The sequence below is a fragment of the Hydra vulgaris genome, chromosome 06, assembly GCF_038396675.1.
Source record: "Hydra vulgaris chromosome 06, alternate assembly HydraT2T_AEP".
In the NCBI taxonomy this organism is placed as follows: Eukaryota; Metazoa; Cnidaria; class Hydrozoa; order Anthoathecata; family Hydridae; genus Hydra; species Hydra vulgaris.
Genome location: NC_088925.1, coordinates 53,882,530 through 53,905,559, shown reverse-complemented (window position 1 = coordinate 53,905,559; position 23,030 = coordinate 53,882,530). Strand labels below are relative to the sequence as shown.

The window sequence follows — 23,030 nt, the reverse complement described above, 5'->3', positions numbered from 1 at the left end:
AAAATATATTAAAAAATATAATAAAAAAAACTCAAATTTTCTATAGAAAATTTGAGTTTTTATAGAAAATTAACATTTTTTTAGATTTTGAATATACTAAAGAGTGTTTTAGATGCCCTTATTAACACCCCACAGACGTAATGTATCCTGATTCTTCTTTTTAAGACTTTTCTTTTGATACCAAGTTTTATGACTTTTGATAAAAATTGACAAAGTTATGACATTTGAAGTTAGGAAAAACTCTAAACTTGGTCACCTATTTTTCAACAAATCTATATACCGAAAATTCAACACTCAAAATACCATAACTTTTCGTAGAATTGTTCAATTTTGATAATTTTTTCAGCTTTAAAATACTTTAATGAAGCACTTTCCAATAATTTATAACAATCTAGTATTTGATCAATTTCAAAACTTCGTGTCACATACCTAGCAACATCTATTGCACATTTACAGCGTAGAAATGGAATAAATGAGAAATGTAATAATAACCTTTGCAACTTTAAGAGTGAATAAACACATGGCAACATTTATTGGTTAAAAATATTTTATATTCCAATATTTAAACAACGACAAAGTTTCAAAAGCAAGAAACCATTTTAGGTATAAAAGTTTTTGAAAAATTGGAATAATTGACCGATGACACTTTTCTCCTTTTAACTAAAATAACTAATCCAATAACTAATAAAAATATTAATTAAATTTCAACTAAAAATAAGATTTTATTTTTAATTAAAAAAATTATTAGTTTTTTAGATTTTAAAACTTTTTTTTGATTTTAAATTTGTGCTTATGCATTTCTAACTAAAGTATGTATGCATTTTTAAATTCAATTCAAGACTCACAGATTCTACAAATTCAAGAACTTAAAGCCATTAGTAAATTCTAAATTTTTTTAATTTCTTTTATTTTAATATTTAATTATATTAATTTATAATAATATGATATTAATATTATATAATGTTATAATATTATAATAATTTATAATAATATTATATTAATATTATATAATATTATATATTATAATATTATATTCATACAATAATTGTAATCTTAATATAATTGCTTCAGAAAATGTTTATCCTTTAATGTTGTTTCATTAGTTACTAGGCTTTGAAAGAGCGCCTTCTCAAAATGCATGCGGTCATTGGAGAAATATTTCTTATACGAGTTAAAACTTTTTTTCTTTTGGAATTTAATTATTATTTATTAGTTTAGAAATATTACATAAAGAATCATATTAAAATAAATAATCATCGTTAAGATCATATTATATTTGGAGTAAGTATAGAACATAGTTATATATAACATTTTTATTAGATATAAAGTAGAAAGGATCAATCCTATTAATTTTTTAAATCATTTACATTTTGTTTGTTTTAGTTTTTCTTTTAGCTTTATTTTTTTTAAGCAGTTTTTATTATTTTATTTTTTAGAAGGAAAATAGGGGTATGGATGAAGCCTAATTATTTTTTATGCAACAAAAAAGTTATACTAATGCTATTTCCATAAAATTGGTTATTACTGCTTTGAAATTTCTGTGATGCTATTAACTATTTTTGTTCTTTTTTAGAAAATTTAGAAAAATATTTTAAAATTTTGTGCCAACACTGACATGGCATGTCACATGTTATTGTATATAAAGGTTAAATTTTGTTATGAGGATTACAGTTCTTATGGGAAAAAAAAAATGAAGGTAAAGAGTATTGTTTGTATATATTTATTTTGTTTACTTTGAATCTTTTTAAATTTTCTCGCGTAATTTAAAATTTTTTTGTTTGCACATGCTTATTGTTTGCATATATGCTTTTTTGATAAGTATGTGTATGTGGTAATATGTGCTTTATAGTTGTTTTATCAATGTTTTTTTATAATAATGTAAAGTGTTTTTTTATTGTTTGTGTATGTGTTAATATGTGTTATATAATTGTTTTATAAATGTGTTTAAATATGTATATAAGGTATATATTTAACCTTATATACATATTTAAACACATTTATTGTGTTTATAGCTGGTACATATGCTTATATTATGTTGTTTCTATGTTTTTAAAGTGCTATGACTTGGTAAACGTCAGAGCAAGATTTGTTAACCTTGTCAGCTAAGTGATGTACTTATAACAGAGGGTTACATGACAGTGTTTAGTGTCAAACTGTTACTGCGCTAAGTCTAAGTGTTTTTAACCCTTTATTATTAATTATTCTAAAAATACATAATAATTTATTTTAATAACATTTTGCGTAATCTTGTTACTTGAGTTCTGTTATATATGAATGTTATATTACTTAAGTTATGTTATATGCATATTATATTAACTTATGGTGTGTGCTATTGTTGTGTGTTGTTGCTGTGATGTTGTTTTTTTGTTATCTTTTGAGTTGATAGACATTTGGCTTACCTTCACGTTGGTGTCTATTGTTAAAAATGATAAATAGGTAATTTTATTATTAAAAATCACTGCTTTTAATCATTCACTAAAAGACAAATTATTTTACCATATATACAACTTTTTTTATCTCAATTTGATTTTTTGTCATTAGCGCTGTTTACTACATGATTTTGTTATAAATATTTTGGAATCATGATGTTCCAGCATAAATTATTTTGTAAAAGCTAACATGAAATAATAATATTTTAGAACTACTACTCTGGTAAATCACAACAGCTTTTCTCTATAAGGTACATTGATTTTCATTGATTACATTTTTTATTTTAGATTTATCAGATGATTTATCTATGTGGTATAGAAGAACAAAACATTGTAAAGTTTTGTGAACTTTTGAAAAGGTTTACTAATAATTTTTTTGAAGAAATAATATTTAAGTTTGCAAAAAATGGTTTACAATGTTTGTTTTTTTAATTTTTCTGTGTTAGCAGTATGTTTATTGTTAGAATTAAATGTCTTTTTTTAATTTTTCAAGTTAATTTTTTTTTCAAACATTTCCTAGCTGATATATATACATTTTTTAAATCATAAGATTATTGCATAATTTATTTTAAATGACAGTTTGTTATATATAAAAATTATTTGTGTGTGGTATTTAAAGTAGAAAAAAATTATATAGGAAAGATCACAATCTTTAGGATTTGTTTAAGATTTTTTGTTACGACTTTCAATTAAAAGTGAAGTTTAAATAGATGATATTAGGCTAGAAGCAGATATTAGTTTAGAAAATGGAAATGTTAATAGGCAAGTTAATCGCCGCAGAAATGAAAGAGATAGGCTTAGGAGAGATAAAATTAAAAATCAACAAAATGCTAGAATTCCTTCCGGCAAGCAGCAAATAAATCGAACCCAAATAAGGAGAGCTTGGTTAGGCGAGTTGAAAATAATGGTCACGGAAATAAAAGAGATAGGCTTAGGCGAGATGAAATTAATAATCTACAAAATGCTAGAAATGCTGCTAGATACGAAAGAATGCACTGCATAGCAAGAAGTAATACTATTCCAGATTATAATTATTTAAGAGAAATGAATTATATTTGCAGCATTGTGGTGCTAAGAAATTTCCTGATGAAACACATTTTTTATGTTGCCATAATGGAAAGGTAGTTTTGTTGCAACCTTCACCATTTCCACAAGATTTATTTAAAGGAAACTATGCAGATGAAAATGCCATTCTGAATTTTTTTAAATATATCAGAAATTATAATGCCTGGCTTTCTTTTGCTTTATTTAAAGCTATTGTAGTTCAGAGAAGTATTTTAGTTTAATACAGAGAAGTATTGTAGTTAGTGAAGAGAATCCATTTGCTCTTGCATTTAAAAACATGGCTGAAGTGGAAGATGAAGAAATTCATCGCGCAGCTATAGAAGGTTGCTCAGTATCAGTTGTAAAAATGTCTTTACTTGAAGGACAAGATAGACGTCACTATAATCTCCCTTCACATAATGAAGTTGTATTTGTTGGTGAAGATGGTGCACCACCTGCTTCGAGGGAAGTTTTTATTTACCCAAGTGGTCATCCTCTTAAAACTATGTCAAGTATGTCTGTTAACTTAGATCCTATGGTTTATCCTCTATTTTTTCTAATGGGTGATGCTGGTTGGCATAATCAATTGGTTCACAACCCTGAATTTGCTACATTGGTTTAGAAATCATGTTACACCTCAGTATTACAATTATAAACTTTCAGTTAGACAATTTTTTTCTTCACTCTTTTATGGCAAAAGCTGTTTCAGCAATATGTTGTTGATGGGTATATTAAAATTGAAGGCCAGCGTCTTGCTTTCATAAGAAATAACCAAAACAAACTGAGAAGTGAGCAGTATGATGCCTTACACGAACATGTAAACAACCTTGGAAATTATCATAATGCTATACTAGGGCGTGTTGTAATTTTGCCATCAACTTATGCAGGAAGTCCTAGAGCTTTAAAAGAAAATGTTGAAGATGCTATGGGTTTAATTAAAAAGTATGGTAAACCAGATCTTTTTATTACTTCCACTTGCAACCCAAATTGGTGCTAGATAACTGACAATTTATATCCAGGTCAGACAGCAAATGATAGACCTGACTTGGTTACTCAAGTATTTACTGAAATTAAATAATCTACTCAATGACATTTTTAAACACAGTGTATTAGGGAAAGTTGTAACACATGTTCAGGTTATGGAATTTCAAAAGCATGGTTTGCCACATGTTTATATTTTATTTCACTTTGCAAATGATGATAAGCTTGAAACAGCACATGATATAAATAATTTAATATCTGCAGAAATTCCAGATCCGATTGTCAATTGTGATCATTATGACATTGTTAAAACTTGCATGATTCACGGTCCATGTGGCATACTAAATCCAAATTCTCCCTGCATGAAAGATGGGGTGTGCAGCAAAAACTATCCTAAAGAATTTAATGCCAACACAGTAGCTGTTCATAATGGTTATCCACGCTATAGACGTCGTGGTAATGGTTTGGTTATCAATATTAAAGGTAACAATGCAGATAACCACTGGGTGGTATCTTACAATCCATGGTTATCAAAGAAATATCAAGCTCACATTAATGTTGAAGCTTGCATGTCTGTTAAGGCTGTTAAATATTTGTACAAATACATATACAAGGGTCACTACTGTGCCAATATTTTAATAAATGAACAAATTAATCATGATGAAGTAAACACTATTTTAGATTTGTCGTGATGTTAGTGCACCTGAAGCAAAATAACTATTTAGTGTAAATATGACACTTTTAAGCTGTTCGCATTTTACTCATATTTTTTATTTTTAGCATCCTCTTCATCCTGTAAAAATGGCGAAGTTATGCTTTATATTTTGATTAGATAAAATTGCAAATATTTCTAATTTTTATTATATTCTTCTATTTGTAATTTTAGAGTCATTCACATTTGAGAGCTTTTGTGATTTTAGATTCGTTAACATTTGAGCAGTACAGAATGTATCATTTCCAACACCCAGGGCCTCTTTCGGAGAGGTCCTTCAATAAGTGGTGTAGTAATGACAGTATAGATGAGCCCTCCTTCAAATGGAGGGCTCATCCATACCGGGGGTTGGGAGACACCGAAGAAAAAACTGCAACTAAAAGGTTGTAAATGTTTTCTATCAGTGAAGATATTTATAACTTTTTTGTTGCTGCTTTTTCTTCAGTGACTTATTATTATTATTTTTTTTAATTTGTAGTTTTTTTTAATAACATATTATGTTGTACATTTGATTTGTTTTGGTCTTTTTCAATTAGAATTTTATTCACCAATTAAACTTTAATATAGTTAAATTGATTCATTACCCAATTATCATAATATAATGATGTTACATTCTATTGTTAAAAATAATTAATTGGTAGTTTAATTTATTGAAAACACTGCTTTATAAATTTACTATAAGCCAAGACAATATATTTAGCTATATAAATGCAATTTATTTATATCTCAATTTGATTTTTTATCTTTAATGTTTATAGTTTGGCTCCTTGAAGCATTTTTTATTTTGCTTTTTAATTTAATTTTTAATTTTTAATTTTAAATCTATTGTGATGTCATTTAAATTAAACTGAAGTTTACTAAAAGCCAACATGAAATAACATCATAAAACAACAACGACAAGCTGCATCATGACAGCAACTTAAGTATGATAACAGGCTACCGAAAAGCAGGTAAATTGTTTTCCGGATGTTTTTTCTTCTTTTATGTCTACTTATCTGTTACAATTTTTATTTTAGGTTTGTCATATGCCACATTAATGCAATATAAAAGATCAAAGTTTACATATTTTTTTCAATTTGTTATACACATGTTTGATTGTAAATAAATTTTTTTTTGTTTCAAACATATTTGTACTCAATTGCAGTTATTTTTAATAAATTTATTTAGTTGTGTTTATTTATTTAGTTGTAGTTATTTAGTTGCATTTAACATTTAATAGACAATTTTCTTTTTTAAAGAAAAATGTCTATTAAATCACAGGGATACCAAAAAATTCCTGTATAATTTACATTCACTTATTTTTATTTAATTATTATTCAATCTTATTAATTAATTAAAGTTCATGTTATAAAAAATATAACAAGAATTAAGCTTTAGTTTTTCATCACTTTAAAGCAATATGAAGTGTTATGTTTTTGTGTCAGTAACTAAAAACGTATTGTGTTGAACTTAGTAATGTCGAGGAGACTGGCTCTGTCTTACACACTGATATGACCAATGTCAGTTGTAAATTACTCAAATAATGTTAAATAATTGGTAAATTATTTTACCTCCTCATACTTTTTATGTTAATTTGACAGATGGTTTAATTTTTTCAATTTAAAGGCATTTTTCTAAAAGGGTATTAGTTAATGTTTCCCAACTTTGAATTGTGGAAAACAGCCACTATAAACCGATTATGTAACAGACTGACCATAACCCGTATTACGAGTTGCTTTTTGCTAGTATTCAATAATTATATATCAGTACTGTGGTAAGTGGGTCAGAGCCCCCATCCCACCCAAAAAAAACTGTCATTTAGGGGCCCAAATTCTTTAAAACTTTTTCCACCAGATATTACTTAAAAAAAATCCTTAAACTGCCAAAAGGGCCCCCAAATTTGATAATGGCCTCCCCCTCCCCCATTTGGGGTGTGTGGGGTAGCCTAGCCACAGCTCTGATATTAATACTTGATTAATATTTAAGTAATAACTTAAGCAATAAGTGTTTTTTAAGAGTATTTTAAAATTTGAGATTTTTTTGCATGTTTTTTAACCTAATATTTATACATTAATAGAACTTAAATTGTTTGTGATGAAAGGTGTAAAAATAAAATTTACTTTACTATTCTTAAGAAGAACTATTTAAAAATTTCTAATAAATACTTGAATAGGTTTGATATCCATAAAAAATAAATTAAAAAAAACTATTCAAATATTATTTAATTCGAAATAGTTTTTTGCTTTGTTTGACTTTTGTTGTTGTCATCAACAAAATATTACAGCCTAAGTTACTATTATTTAAAAATTGGATTTAGATTTAAGATGTTTTACAACAACTTTATAATTAAGATGATTGGATGATGGAAACTTTTATAAGCAATGTAATAACGGGTGATGCGGAAGTTATCGGACAAAATAAAAACGTCAATAACTTATCTATAAATAAAAAAACAAACTACTATTATATTTTTTTTAAATAAAGCATTTATCTTTTAATAAAAATATATTATTTTTTATATGAAAAAACACTACCATCTGCAATTGATCTCAATTTTGCTCTGACGCCTTTCATATGCGACTGTAAAAAGTTTAAATCAATTTCTTGTAGTTTTAGTTTAATGCGATCAATCAAAACTTGCTCTGTTGAAGCTTGCCAATCTCCCTAGTAAACCTTCTGTGCCAAATGTCCCCAAAAATTTTCAATTGGTCGTGCTTGGGGCACATTTGGGGGATTGGATTCTTTATCAACGTAATAGGCATATTGGTCCATCCAATTTAGAGAATCTTTAGAATAATGAGAACTTGCTAAATCTGGCCAAAATAAATAGTTTAAGTCTCCATGATACTTGTGAATAAATGGAAGAAGTCGTTTTTCTAAACATTCATTAATATAGATTGATGAATTGATCGCTACAGCCTTGGAAGTGCGAAACAATGGCTCGGACATACCACGGTCAGATATGGCTATCCACATTAATAATTTTTTGGAAATTTCTCTTTTCCTATAAAACAAACACTTTCTGGGCATGTCTTTTTGTTTTTTGTGTAGTATCCAGAATTTCCAGGCATGTTGTCCCCTGCAAAACAAAAGTATTTTTCGTCATCGATGACTAGAAGCGATTTTGTGTTATAGAGTTGGTTAACTAGTTTCCTGCTTCTTTTCTTTGCCTTTATTTGTTGTTCTATAGTGTATTTTGGAGTCTTTTCACGTTTTCTATATTTAACATTCATTTTTTTTAACTGACGACCAATTGTCGATTGATTTACACCGAATTTAATACCTATTTTTCTCTGACTGACCTCTTTTCGATTGTTGACAAGTCTCATTATTCTAAGTCTAATTATTAGTTATAAGTAAAAAATATGTTTAATCATAAACAAATACTGTTTTTGAAAAAATTAAAATATTTTAACTTTAAAATGAGCTTAAAAAAATATTTTAATTCAATGTGTTGCTTTATTGTTATTGTTTATTGTTTAGAACTTGTTTTAACTTGTACTGGTAATTTACTTTGAAATCATTTATTAATTTATTGAAAGATGACAAACAATAAATTTACCTTTTCCGGGTTTCTTTCAAATCATCTTTTGACTGTAAATGTTTTTCTTTGTTTGTAAATGTTAAATTAGAAACTGGTTCACAAGGACTTATTAATGAGTTTGGTAAAATATCTTTAACTGTTTCACTAAGATTAGAATTACTAGAGGTCAAGAGGGAAGGAGAATGGTCAAGCATTTTAAGGTTTATAGAAAAAAATGATCCAGGACTGGGCCATTTATCTTCTGACTCTATCCTAAAAAAAAAATTTTAATTAAAATATTTCAAATCATATTAAGGTTATTTGAAACAAAATTATGATACAACCTTTGGCTAGAGACAAATAAAAATATTGCTTGCATGGCCATATAAGTCTTAAAAAATTAAAAAACGGATAGCAACTATGCGACTAAATGCATAGTTTGTCATTAGTTAGAATTAAAAAAAGTCATTAGTTTGAATTAAAAAATTTTAATTACTATATATTTATCATATTTATTATTATATATAATTTTTATTATTATATGCAATTTTTTTATAATACATTTTTATAATTATATATAATTTTCATTAGTTTGAATTAAATTTTTTTTACATATGAACCTTTTGACACTGATTTTTACAATTTTTAAAGTAGTAAAAAATATTGCTCATAAAATTAAAAAGTTAAAGCATGGAACATTCATAAAACTATTATTTAATTTCTAAATTTAAGATGCGTTATTACATTAAATTTTAGGCGCGTGGTTTCTTGAGCTTTTGATTATTTTCTTGGCTTGTAATGTCATTCTCGGACGGAAATGAAGGTTTAGTGTATATATATAATTATCTTTTTTAAAACACTATTAGGGATTGTCCATATGTTAGACAACACTAAATTTATTTTTAAAAAAGAATTAGGAGATCTTAAGCTCTATTACAAGGCGATTTTTACTTAATGTGTTATTTTGATTTTTTTAATTTATCTTAAGGCTCTGCGAGGAAAAACTTTTGATTTTTTTTTAGTTTTGTTTATAGCGAAATTTAGCATTGCATAATTTACGGTCGATCCCTTATTATAAACAAATATTATCAAAAATATATATATTAATATTTTTGAATATTTTTATTATTGTTATTAATAAAATGAAGTCATGTTTTTTGAATATTTGAAATTTTAATTCCTCCCAAAAAATTATCAAAACTTGAAAGTCATTTTGAATAAGAAAAAGAAAGAAAAAAGTCTCATAAAAAAAAGAAAGCTTTCGCGCTACTAAATGTTTAGTATAAACATGTCTCTGTGATTTATTTTTAGAAACCAGCTCTTTTTATTACATAAATTATAAATTCTATTTATTTTGAGAATTAAAGTGAAACTAAAGAAGCCAAAGAAATATATATTATGCATGCCTAATAAATATTAAATTCAGGGGCACTAATTATTAGCAACTATTTCCATATATATATAAAAAAAATACTTAGTATTAAGACTATAATCATTCAAAATCATACAAACATAATTTATTATATGTTTGTAATTAGATAAATAATTATTTAATTTTTGAAATGAAATATTTGATTTTTTAAAATTAAGTCCAGACTGATATTAAAATGTTTCACCGGATGATGACATCTAAGTGGTTAATTAATTGATTAATTAATTAAAAAGCGCCTAAAAATAATTTATTTTCATTATTGAGTTACATAATGTTTATAAAACCTAACATATTCTATTACAATTAAATTTAAAAAAAAAAAAAAAGAAAGGAGTGGGGCATGAAGATGGGGAAAAGGGGTCATAAAAATTTGCAATCGGTCAAATTTAAGTTAATTCAACCCTTGCTGCTCCTTTTCACAAATTTGGAAATTTAAATAATTATTTATAATCTTAGTTTTATCTGTAAAATAACAACTATTTATAAGTAACACAAGTACAGTGTATTATTTATTCTTAAAACATTTTGTGCACTGTTGAAATGCAGTAGTATTACAATATTGGTAGAATGCTCAGCTCACGATCAAGAAGTTTATTGGTCAAACCCAATCTATTCCTTCGGAAGTAGTGCGATTAACTTGTTTTAACATATTTATTATAGCATTTTAGTTGTTTTGAATAAACATTACTTTCAAAAAAAAAAAAAATTCTTTTTTCAAATCATTTTTTTTTTCGAACAAAATGTTTACCTTACTAAGAAAAAAACTGAAAATATTTTAAACATAATTTGCTTAACTTAAACTTGGGTTTCTTTAAATAAGCTTCAAAATAATTATATTTTCCATCTTCCAGGTTTTGAAAGAGCTTTGTCCGAGAGACAAACTAATAAATGAGTTGGAGTAGTTTTGATTTATGTAAAGAAAAATAATGTGAAAAGTAACAAGTTGGTTTCTGAATCAGAAATTAAAATAACTGAATGTTTGTTTTCATTCAATGTTTTCAGAAGTGTGATAAAGAAAACTATTAAATGTGATAAAGTAACTATTGAAATTTTTAACAACAAGAGCTTCAAGATATTCAAACGACAGTTACCATCATTTGATAATGCTACCCAGACAGTTACTAACGAGTGCCCGGGTGCCCATCGACAGCCTTAAACACAGGCTGCTGAAATTTAAAGTTATTTCTAAAACAAAAATTTTTAGAAAACATTAAAATTTAGTTGCATTAATTTTAAAGTGATTAAAAAACTCAGCACTCAAGGTAAAAAAAGTGAGTACTAAAAAATTAACTTTAATTTAAAATATATATACATTTAATTTACATATAACTTATATTATAATTTATGACATCTTATTGCATTATATTAAGTATATAATTATTAGGTAAATTCTATTTCCAAACTTATAAATTTTTATATTTACTTTTAAGCTGATGGTTTTTTCTATTTTTTTTATGAAACTTCTCAAATTTTTTGTATGGGCAATGACCAAAAAGGATGAAAAGAATTTTATACATAAATTTAAGCAAAAATCTTTATTTAAACTTGTATTTTAAGTAAGTTTAATAAAGTTTAAGTAAGTTTAAGTAAGTTTATTAAACTTGTATTTTTAGTAAGTATTTTAAGTTTTTAACTAAGTTAAAACTTAAATTTGTTGTCAGATCAGGTTATCCTGCTACTGGTAACATGTAACCCAGTACAATCTGCTTCATGTCCTGCTGTCTTGTAGGATACGCCTACTTAGGCAAAGACTAGGAGATGCCAACTCCGATTTAAAACACCCCCTGCCTTGGGGCTCTTGGTTGAGTAAAGGCTAGAGATGGTGTCTTGATAAAAATACTCATCTTGGGCAGATGTTAAATGCACCCAGCTACTGTCTTGTAGAAGGCCTCCTAGGCAAAGACTTAAGGGGTAAACAGATTCTATCTGTTGACCAGCTTCGCACCCCTTCTTCATCTATTAGGCTGGTGAAGATATACTTTTAATATATTGTTTCCAGTTTAGGATGTTGAATGCTGGATCTTCTTGACTCAATGCATGGGTTTTGCTTGTGTCTCTGTTTTTATGACTAGGCAACTCATTCTATTATCTCCTAATGAGGGTACAGCTCTAAAACTCAGTTTTATGGTTCTGAGGCCGGCTGGTAGTCAGGTTTCCCGAACTCTGTGGTAGCTCTCAGAGAGGCTGATTCCATCAACAGCTGAAAAATATCAAAGTATTAACAGTGCCATGTTGCGCATGGATGGTGTCCCTGTTTGTACTTTTGGTGTGCATTGCAGAGGCCACATTTGGAGCCCTTTGTTATGGCTTAGGGTTTATTAGTAGTAATGAGACAATTGCTTGGGCTATTAAACAGTGTTCTGAGTACTATCTATGCTTTGAGTCAAGTTCTTCAATCTAATTTAAAAATGAATAAAGTACCAAAAACTATAAAGCACAAAAAACCATCATCATCACCAAGTTCTCTAAACCTATCATTCACTAATATTTGTAACTTTTCTTCTGTTGAGTCTTATCTCTTGCAAAGTTCACCAGACCTACTTGCTCTTTGTGAGACTAATTTGAGTTCAGCTGTCTCATCTTGTGATCTTAGTGTTGATGGTTATCTTCATCTAGTTCGTAAAGACTCCAATAGTCACATGCTTGGCCTGGGCATTTACATTCGTAAGAATTCACCCATTTGTCGTGAAACTAGGTTTGAATCCACAGACTATTCTTTTATGTGCTTTCGTTTAGCACCACTTCACTCTATTGCCTTTCTCTTTGTTCTATATCGCTCTCCTTCATCTCAAGACTGCACACTTTTTGACATTATTTCTGATCATATTGACCAAGCCCTCTCTCTTTATCCAACAGCTAATATAGTTGTTGTTGGTGACTTTAATGCTCACCACTCTGAATGGCTTGGCTCTAGTGTCAGTGATTCGGCAGGCATTAAAGCCTTTAAAGACTTTCCAACTCGCTTTCCAGACAACCCGAACCATTTACCTTCTCTACTCGACTTATGTCTTGTTTCTGATCCTAGTCAGTGCTTAGTTTCTCCACATTCACCCTTAGGTGCTTCTGATCACAGTTTGATTTCTCTAAAACTAATATCTCATTCTTTTTCATCACCTGAATCCCCCTATTATCGAACCTCTTACAACTACAGTAAAGCTGACTGGGACTCTTTCCGTGATTTTCTTCATGATGGCCCTTGGGTAAAAATCTTTTGTCTTCCTGTCGACAAATGTGCTTCTTACATAACTTCGTGGATTCAGGCTGGCATGGAATCTTTTATTCCCTCTCGACGATTCCAGGTCAAGCCTCACTCTCCTCCATGGTTTTCTTCACACTGTGCTGCTGCAATTGCCAATCGAAACTGTTACTTCCATATTTATCAGCAAAACAATTCTCCAGGAAACAGGCGTCTGTTTATTACTGCTAGAAACAATCGTAAATAGGTTTTGTCTAACGCCAAAACCCGCTATTCTCAGGTCATGAAATCTCGTATCTCATCTCAAAAATTAGGCTCTCATGACATCTGGAGAATATTTAATAATATCAATAATAAGGGCAAATCTATAATTCCACCTCTCTTGTATGGTTCAGACTTTGTCACCTCACCTGAAGACAAAGCCGAATTGTTTGCTAAAAACTTTTCATCAATATCATCTCTTGATTCCACTAGTTGCTTTCTACCTGATATTGCCAACAAACAGGTTGATCCATTGCTTGACATTCATATCACTCCAGCATCTGTATCTAAAGTGATTTCCTTCCTAGACTCTTCTACAGCTTGTGGCCCGGACAACATACCTGTTATTGTCTTGCAGAAGTGTTCTCCGGAGCTGTCGTCTATAGTCTCAAAACTATTCAACAAGTGCTTATCAGAGTCTTGCTTTCCAGCCTGCTGGAAAGCGGCATCTGTTATCCCTATCTTCAAAAATTCTGGAGAGCGACCTGATTCGTCTAACTACCGTCCCATAAGTCTTCTTCCTATCATAAGCAAGGTTTTTGAATCTTTAATTAACAAACACTTAATTTCTCATCTTGAATCTAATCACTTTCTTTCGAATCTAATCACTTACTTTCTAACCATCAATATGGATTTCGATCTTGTCATTCTACAGCTGATTTGTTAACAGTAATAACTGACAGGTTTTATCATGCATTAGATAAAGGTGGAGAGGTTAAGGCCATCGCTCTCAACATTTCAAAAGCTTTTGATAAAGTTTGGCATGCTGGTCTTCTCCATAAGCTTTCTTCTTATGGTGTATCCGGCAACATCTTTAAGATCATCGAACCCTTCCTTTCTAATCGTAGCATGAAAGTTGTCCTCGATGGACAACACTCTTCTTCTTATTCTGTAACTTCAGGGGTTCCTCAAGGTTCTATCCTTGGCCCTATACTCTTTTTAATCTACATTAATGATCTTCCAGATATTCTCTCATCTAAGGTTGCATTGTTTGCTGATGACACTACCATTTATTCTTGTCGTGATAAAAAAACCAACACCCTCTGATTGCTTGGAGGGGGCATTTGAGCTTGAAAAGGATCTTACTTCTGCTACAGCATGGGGCTCACAGTAACTGGTGAACTTTAACCAATCGTTATCGCAATAATTTAGATCTTCCTACATTTATGAACGGTGATGTACTCGATGAGTCACCTACTTTTCATCTTCTAGGATTAACTCTTACTTCCAATCCTCATAGAAACCATATATCAAATCAGTTGCAAAATTAGCATCTGCTAAGGCTGCATCTCTTTATCGAGCTCGTCACTTTCTTACTTCGGATTCTATTCTCTATCTCTATAAATCTCAAATCCGGCCTTGTATGGAATATTGTTGCCATATATGGGGCGGATCCTCTAATGATGCCCTTTCTCTTTTAGACAAGGTGCAAAAACGCGTTGAAAACATAGTTGGACCTGCTCTTGCAGCCAACCTCCAACCATTATCACATCATGGTAATGTTGCTTCTCTTTCTTTTTTCTACAAATAATATAATGGGCACTGCTCTAAAGAGCTAGCGTCTCTTGTGCCATCTACTAAAATTCATTCTCCTGTTACTCGTCATTCAATTAAGTGTCATCCTTTATCTGTGATTGTTCCTAAGTGCTCAAAAAACGCTTATTCGTCTAATTTTTTTTCTCGAACATCAGTTCTTTGGAATTCGCTTCCTTCATCTTGCTTTCCTGACTCATATAATTTTAATCTTTTAAGTCATCTGTCAACCGTTATCTTGCTCTACAAGCTTCATCTTTTCTCTTTCAGTAACTTCCAACTTCAATTAGTGGCTGCTTGCAGCCTTGTTGGAAACGAAGATGTTTAAAAAAAAAAAAAAAAAAAAAAATTTGTAAAAAATATTTTTGGAAATCTGCAAAATTGTTGAAAGAAAAGAAAAAAAGAAAAAAAAAAGAGAAAGAAATACTCGGAATTCCAGATAAATAGGGCCAAATGGCCAATTTTGGCATTAAACCTCAAATTCAGGACCAAAAAATGACAATATATATGTCCAGTAAACTTGAGAAACTCAGGGTTTAATTAGCATAAATTAAAATCTGATGGGTAAATATATGCGATTCTTCATAGTTTTTACACATTCTTGTTAAATAGAACAATTTTTGTGGTAATTTATTCAAACTGTTTTATTCCTATGTGAGACTCAAACATATCAACTAGAATTAAAAAATTTTGTAAATCATTTTTAGCACTGTCAGTTTCCATTGAAATGTTACAAAAAGCATCACAACTTTTAAAACAGTATAAGGCCAAATGGTATACAAAGGGCTTTCACTAAAAAAATGGAGCAATTATCTTTTTAATTGGTGGGGCTTCAGAGCGAGGCAGGTAGAGGAACCTTTTTTACAGTTTTCTAAGAAACTTTTCCTAATTCTTTCGGTCTTTGATAATTTTTCTTCCTAACAATTGTACTTTTTGCTTAATAAAGTCATAAAGATACAAAAAAAAAAAAAAAACTCAGATTGTCTACTGCTTCATTCCATTTTATGTAGCAGGTTATACCTTATAGATAATAAAAATTTGAGTCATCACTTTAAGAAGTTTCCACCATCATCAATCCCAATTTTGTTGATATTACTTGATTTGGAAATTCCTCTTTCTTTAGACACCATAGCAAAACTCAGACAAACTGATGTAATGCCTGATCTTGGTTGTGGAGTTGTCTTTTTTGAAGCATCATAAACAGTTGATGTGGTAAAGGAGAACTTAAACCTCTTTTCAACATGGGCAAAATTATCCCTTAAGTTTGATTCCATTAATCTTGCTCCAAATGACTTGTTGAGAGTTAATGCAAGTTCTCTGATTTTGTTGCTGGAAAGACCAGTGTTGATTTGAACCTTGACCATGTTGGTTGTTGAGAGAAAAGAAACCCATTCTGAGCTTTGGCAAGAAGGTCCAGGAGTGAGGGGCATTGTTCTTTCACCATATACTCTGATCAGTCTTTTAATTCCTTTAGGCAAAGCAACTTTTTGCAAAATGACAGATGCAACCTGCTTTTTCCCACTTTAGAGTCAGTCTAAACCATACTATTTTAAATTTTAAATGCTTTGTGCACTGCTAAGGAAACCCATATGAGCGCTGTCAGGCACTTTTTTATCTAAATATAGGCCTTTTGGCAAATTTTAATTTTTTCTACATTTTAAAGAAATTCTACAATTATTTACAATATTTATGTTTGCACAAATTAAATTTTATTATTCCCTAGATTTTAAGTCTTCAACTTTGAGCGCAATTGTATTAGTATTTTGCATAATAATAATATTGCTCTGAAAACAAAGTAGATATTTTAAGACATATATGATATTTTTTTCATAAGAAAAATTATGAACCCACTAACGGTTTTTAACAATCCCAATGTTGACAAAATAAATTTAAAAAAGTCGGCAGACCCATATTATTATTGTTGGACTAAATTAATTTAATTTAACCCCAAAATATTTTTTTAAATGAATTAATACGCAATACAATTACTATATAGTAATTGTATTGCATTTTAATTCATATATAAATAAGTATCAAACTCATGTTTTGTATTTTTGTAGTGTTTTGAAACAGATATAAACTTGTTTTATATAAACAAAGTTTTTTATTTTTATACAGTTTATATTATGTAAATAAACAAATCACTCCGTAATATCCTGTCCTCAGACAGATTAAAAAAAGGATGATGGCTGTGCAAAAGTACATTTAAAGAAGATATGTTTTATGCAAACTTTGAATTATGAACTATATAAATACACAAATAAAACCTTTTTAAATTAACGTAAAACCATATTATTTAACGAATTTACTTTAATTGAGGTGTGGGAATACCACAAATATTTTCAAATACAATTTCATTTTTTTTCACAATTACACCTTAACAATTTACTTATTTATGACACAATTTTATTACTATTAATTATAGGTAAGTTTAGAATAAATTATAAAGATTCCATAGCTTTAAACTTTTTTATTTTCATTATTTTAATTTTGTTTTATTTTTGAAATGAAAATACAATAAAATAGCATTTTCGGAAAAAATATGATATACTTTCAATTAAGTAACTGCTAAATGAAACTACGTTATAAAAACTTTTATGTTTAAATTATGTCAATAACGGCATTATACACCGAATTAAACAAAAGCATAAACTATCTATAAAAAGAATTTCTAATTTATAAAGATTTTCAATATTTATTTTAGAAAAAAAACTACATATAATTTTAAATAGTTTATATTATTATACAATAAAATATATATCATTATATAGTAATAGGAAAATTGAAATCTTTGATTTTTGATTTTGTGTTAGACTATGTTCTTCAAACAATAAAATACTAATCGTATTTGCTTGCGGTAAATTGTGTTAGAAAATCAGAACAAAAATGGTCACTGCATTGTATTATTACCATTTTTTATTTTGAAGTATTACAAACAATATTAATAATTACAAATCACAAATACAATAATTAATAATTACAATATTAATAATTACAAATTACAATATTAATATTTACAAATATTACTAACTACAAATGTATTACAAACAATATTAATAATTACAAGTGTTATCTCAACTTGCTAGTTTGTATTTATGATTTATTAGAATTATGTCAGTTATTATATATATATATATATATATATATATATATATATATATATATATATATATATATATATATATATACATCTTTTTCGTATGGGCCTTTACATCAAGCATATATAGTAAAATACCGCATATATAGGCCTTTTAATAAAAATCCCGCATGGGCTTTTCAGAGCCACCACGCCCCTGGCTGCTTGGTGCACATGATGCAACAGGAGGAACCTAATTATGTTTTAATCTGCTAATTTGAAAAATGAAGAATGAACAGCCAGTGGGTTTTTTTGTGATCTTGATGCTTTGAAAATTGTACAGTCTGGGGAGCTCAAACACTAATTTGATCATTGTCTAGTTTTTGCAAACTTGTTCTGCAAGAGTTGTAAATTCCTGATGGAACCTTGGGATCAGTGAAGTCAACCTCTTGTTTGAGGTAGGGCCTTGATTCTCTCTTTCTTGAAATCTGTAAGTAGTCTGTAACATTTTTCATGCACTGAAAGCAGACAGTTTTTCTGCAGTCTACATGAGCCTATGAAATGTTGTGTAATTTCCCTGTAATGGAGCACAAAAACTATTTAATATATTGCATTTGCCCTGAATAATAAGAGTATGTAACCTATGTTGCAAAAAATGTTTGTAACCTTCTACAAATACTTAAACATATTTTAATTACTTAAATTAGATTAAATCCTAACAACCTACTAACAAAAATAAAATTAAAACTTCTTGTTTAAAATGATTAAGTATGTAAAAGCTTACAAATTTTTCCCAAAAAGCTAACTAAACGTTTTTTTTTTTTTAAAAAGCTAACTAAATGTTTTTATCAATTCACTAATTGGACAATTGATATTGTAGTAAAACTTTAATGTATTAGGCTTTTTAAACTTTTTTTTGAGCAAAAGTTACGCAAAAAAAAGTCATTTAAAGGAATTTTGAGTAATGGTGAGTTTTAAATGGCTTACCATTTTGCCAAACTTCGTCATTAGGAACACCAAGTAAGGAATGTTTGAAATTCTGCTTTGTTTGTTGTGGAAATCTTGTTTCCCCAAAGCAGGGAACTATTTAAATTTTAAGAACTTTTTTATTTTGAGGAAACTTAAAATTATTTCAGGTATATACTAAATATATACATAAAATACCTCTTAAAAAATCTTAATATAGTAAAAATTTGTTGTAATCAAAATTGAAAAACTTGGTTGCACTTATGTTTTTGTATCCTTATGACTTAATCAAACAAAAAATACAAAGGCACAAAAATTATTAAAGGCTAAAAGAATAAGGAAAAATTTCTTCAAAAACAGTAGAAACGGTTCCTCTACCTGCCTCGCTTTGAAGCCCCGATAGATAAAAAGATAAATGCTTCATTCCTTTTTCTACTAAAAGCCCTTTGAATGCTCCATTGCCTTATACTGTTTTAAAAGTCGTGATGCTCTATGTAACATTTTAATGAAAACTGACTGGAAAAAATGGTTTATAAAACTTTGTTTTTTAGTTGGTATGCTTGAGCCTCAAATAGGAATAAAACATTTTAAACATAAGTCCCCAAAAATGGTGCTATTTTAACAAGATTATGTAAAATCTATGAAAAATTACACTTATATTATTAAATGCAACAAAGGTAGATTTATTATTGATTTTTTTTTTTTTTAAATCCATTTATTCAACCAAAAATTGAAAATTACAAGTTTTTTTATAATTTAACAAAATTAGGTTAGGTGTCACTAATATAGTTAAAAACTAGTCATTGGAGTGACACCTAAATAAAAAAAACAAACAAACAAAAGAACTAACAGCAACAATAATAAATAAAAGCATGTGTAAATTAATTTTAAAAAAAATAATAATGATAAAGCTATAGGTTAAATAATAAGACAAAAAATATGAAAACACTTGATAACAACAGCAAACAAAAATAAAAATAATTAGCAAAACAGCACAAATAATAACAACCTTTATGCAAATAAAAAGGTAAAACACAAAAACTACATATGAAAGCAAAAACAAAAATGTAAACACAAAAACTTCTTCAAAATAAAATAAAATAAAAATAACCTTTTGTTATTTTTGGCAAAAAAAAAAGGTGTAGAAAAATTGGTAGCAATTTATTTTTACGTTTAAATTAGTTCTTTCTATTATTTCAAACTTTTTTCAAACTTTTTTCTTTTAAATTGGTACTTTGCATTTAATTGATTTTTTTTGTTTTGTTTTTGTTTTATTAAACCTGTTTGTTCTTTTATTCTTTTATTCATTTTCGTGTTTTATTTTTATTCAATCTTTTAATTCGTTAATACCTTATATTTTTCCTTAATTAAATATTAATACCTTAATAATTTTCTTATTTTACTTTATTTTTAATTAATCTTTTTTCTTCTTTAAAATAATTTCCTTTGCCTTTCCTTTTCTCTTCTTTTCCTTTTCACCGTTAAATAAACATTTCTGACGATGTCATTGCATTGAATGAATTTTATTAACAGATATATTTTTACATTGAGAATGTTGCAGAGACCATCCAAATACAAACTCAATTTTCCCTAGAACAGAGAGAAAGCAGACCTGATTTTAATTTTTATGCCAAATGAACCCTGAGTGCCTCTAGTTTACTGGACATATATATTGTCATTTTTTCTGTTCTCAATTTGAGGGTTTGGGCTAAAATTGCTAAACTGTGTATCCAACTTTTATAATTATAAAACTGCAACTATGAAAATCAGAAACAAAATTTCTAATTTTATTAATAATATAATACTTATTATAAAAATAGTAATATAAATAATAATATTATACTTAATATAAAAATATTAAGATGTTGTAAATTATACTTACTGGATGGTATGTTAATTATACCTACTGGATGGCATGTTAATTATCTTTAATGTATGGTATGTAATATATAAATTATACTTGTTGTATGGTATGTTGATTATACTTACTGCATGGTATGTAAATTATACTTACTGTATGGTAAGGATAATATACACCAAACTTATTATAACTTGTGTTGTTGTTTTTATTTTAGTACTTACATAATCTCTTTAAATTAATGAAACAAAATTTTTGTTTTCTTTATTTTAAAACTAACTTTGATTTTGTTAACTATGATGTAAAATTTATTAAAACAGTTTTTTGTTTTTTTTTTTAATCTAAAAAAAACAAAATTTTAATCTAAATTTAATTTTATTACGAACAAATAAATTAAAAACAAAGAGTATAAAATACCTTTTTGCAGTTATATTACGGTTTTTATTAATCTAAAAATTAAAAGAAACAATTAAATTAAAAAAGTTACAGCTAGTAATAAAACCTCAAAGAAACAATTATATATATATATATATATATATATATATATATATATATATATATATATATATATATATATATATATATATATATATATATATATATATATTAGTAAAAAACACTTATCTAACTTTTATCTTCTACACTAAGTTTCACCATTGCTGGATCATCAGGAACAACTCTTCCTGATGATCCAGCAATGGTGAAACTTAAAGTATATATATAGAAACATTCAAATTAATTTACTTTTTCTTTTTGCCATTCTAGCTTCTTTCCAAGTAGTAAAGGTGACTTGCTGGGAACTTTTACCATCATGTACAAACCACAGCAACATCAGTTATTTATAATACTAGATACTCTTAATAAAATAAAAACTATACACATGAAAGTATAATCACAATGGTGGATGCAGCATTTTTTGATCTTTGAGATAGCTAACTTACAGACATGGAGCTAACTCCAAACATTTATATGTTTATACTTATATCAAACAATGAGGGATTGCAAAACATTGCGATGGTTGGAGGCTGAGAACAAAAAAGCCCCAAAATTTCTGCAACACCTGCCCCAAACGTGAGAGCAATAAGTTAGTGAAAAATTTTATGTACTATTCTCAACTAGACTTATATTCATCGATAATTTTTAAGTTTCAAAGTATTATCTCTCAGCGTTCAAAAATTATGACCATATAAAAATTACAACCCCCTCAAATTGAAGGGGGTTTAAACTTTATTTGACATAAGTATAAACATATAAATGTTTGGAGTTAGCTCCATATCTGGAAGTTAGCTATCTCAAAGTTATCTATCAAAAAATACTGGATCCGCCACTGAATCTTATCATTAAAATCTTATATATAAGCTTACAGTAGATGATGTGCATGTGGTGTGCGTGTATGTGCATGTGTGCATTTAATAATATAAAATATACATAATATAAAATGTTCTACAATTACAATAATTTCTTTGATTAATAGCAACCTTTCTTATAATGTTAATCTGCCAAAGTATTTTTAAAAAATATAAAAATATAATCAAAAAATCTTGTATCAAAAGATAAGATTTTGTTTAAATAAAAAAGATATTATTCTAAATATTATTCTCTTTTTGATTCTCAAATGGTCAAAATATCACTAGTGCCCTATAAGATCAAATAAATCCAAATAGCGATTTGATGACTAATTCAAGTGCTAAAAAATTGAGATTTTTTAATCTAACTAAACCATTATCAAACCAGACATAAATGACAAAAGAGCCTCTAAATTAAAATATATATATATTTCTGGTGGGGGGAGGAGAGATGCATACCCCATCCCCCTAGATCCGTCACTGATGCAATCATACACAATCTAACATTAGTATAGGTATAATTATTAAACATTTGATTATTGCTAGTAGCTGAAGCTTAAAATGCAACAGTTATTTTAGTCTTTTTCATAAAAAATTTATTTTTTTGGGATTTACTCATAGCATAATTTGCAATGACTATTATGTAGCACAGAATTTTTGTAAATCCATGCACAATGAAAATAGATGGAAAATT

The 23,030-nt window shown here is 28.0% G+C and overlaps 1 protein-coding gene across 3 annotated transcripts in view; it reads right to left on the bottom strand.

The window, feature by feature from the left end:
• Positions 1–21,871, bottom strand: part of LOC100212557 (centromere protein C) — a 70,116-nt gene extending 48,245 nt beyond the window's left edge. For all 3 annotated transcript variants that reach the window (XM_065800475.1, XM_065800477.1, XM_065800476.1), the window contains exons 1-3: positions 21,735–21,871; positions 21,408–21,439; positions 8,708–8,941 (exon numbers count right to left, since the gene is read on the bottom strand). In XM_065800475.1, the coding sequence (XP_065656547.1) occupies positions 8,708–8,941; positions 21,408–21,439; positions 21,735–21,803 (335 nt within the window). In that variant the 5' untranslated portion in view covers positions 21,804–21,871. The remainder of the gene's footprint in view (positions 1–8,707; positions 8,942–21,407; positions 21,440–21,734) is intronic.
• Between the last annotated feature and the right edge of the window lie 1,159 nt (positions 21,872–23,030).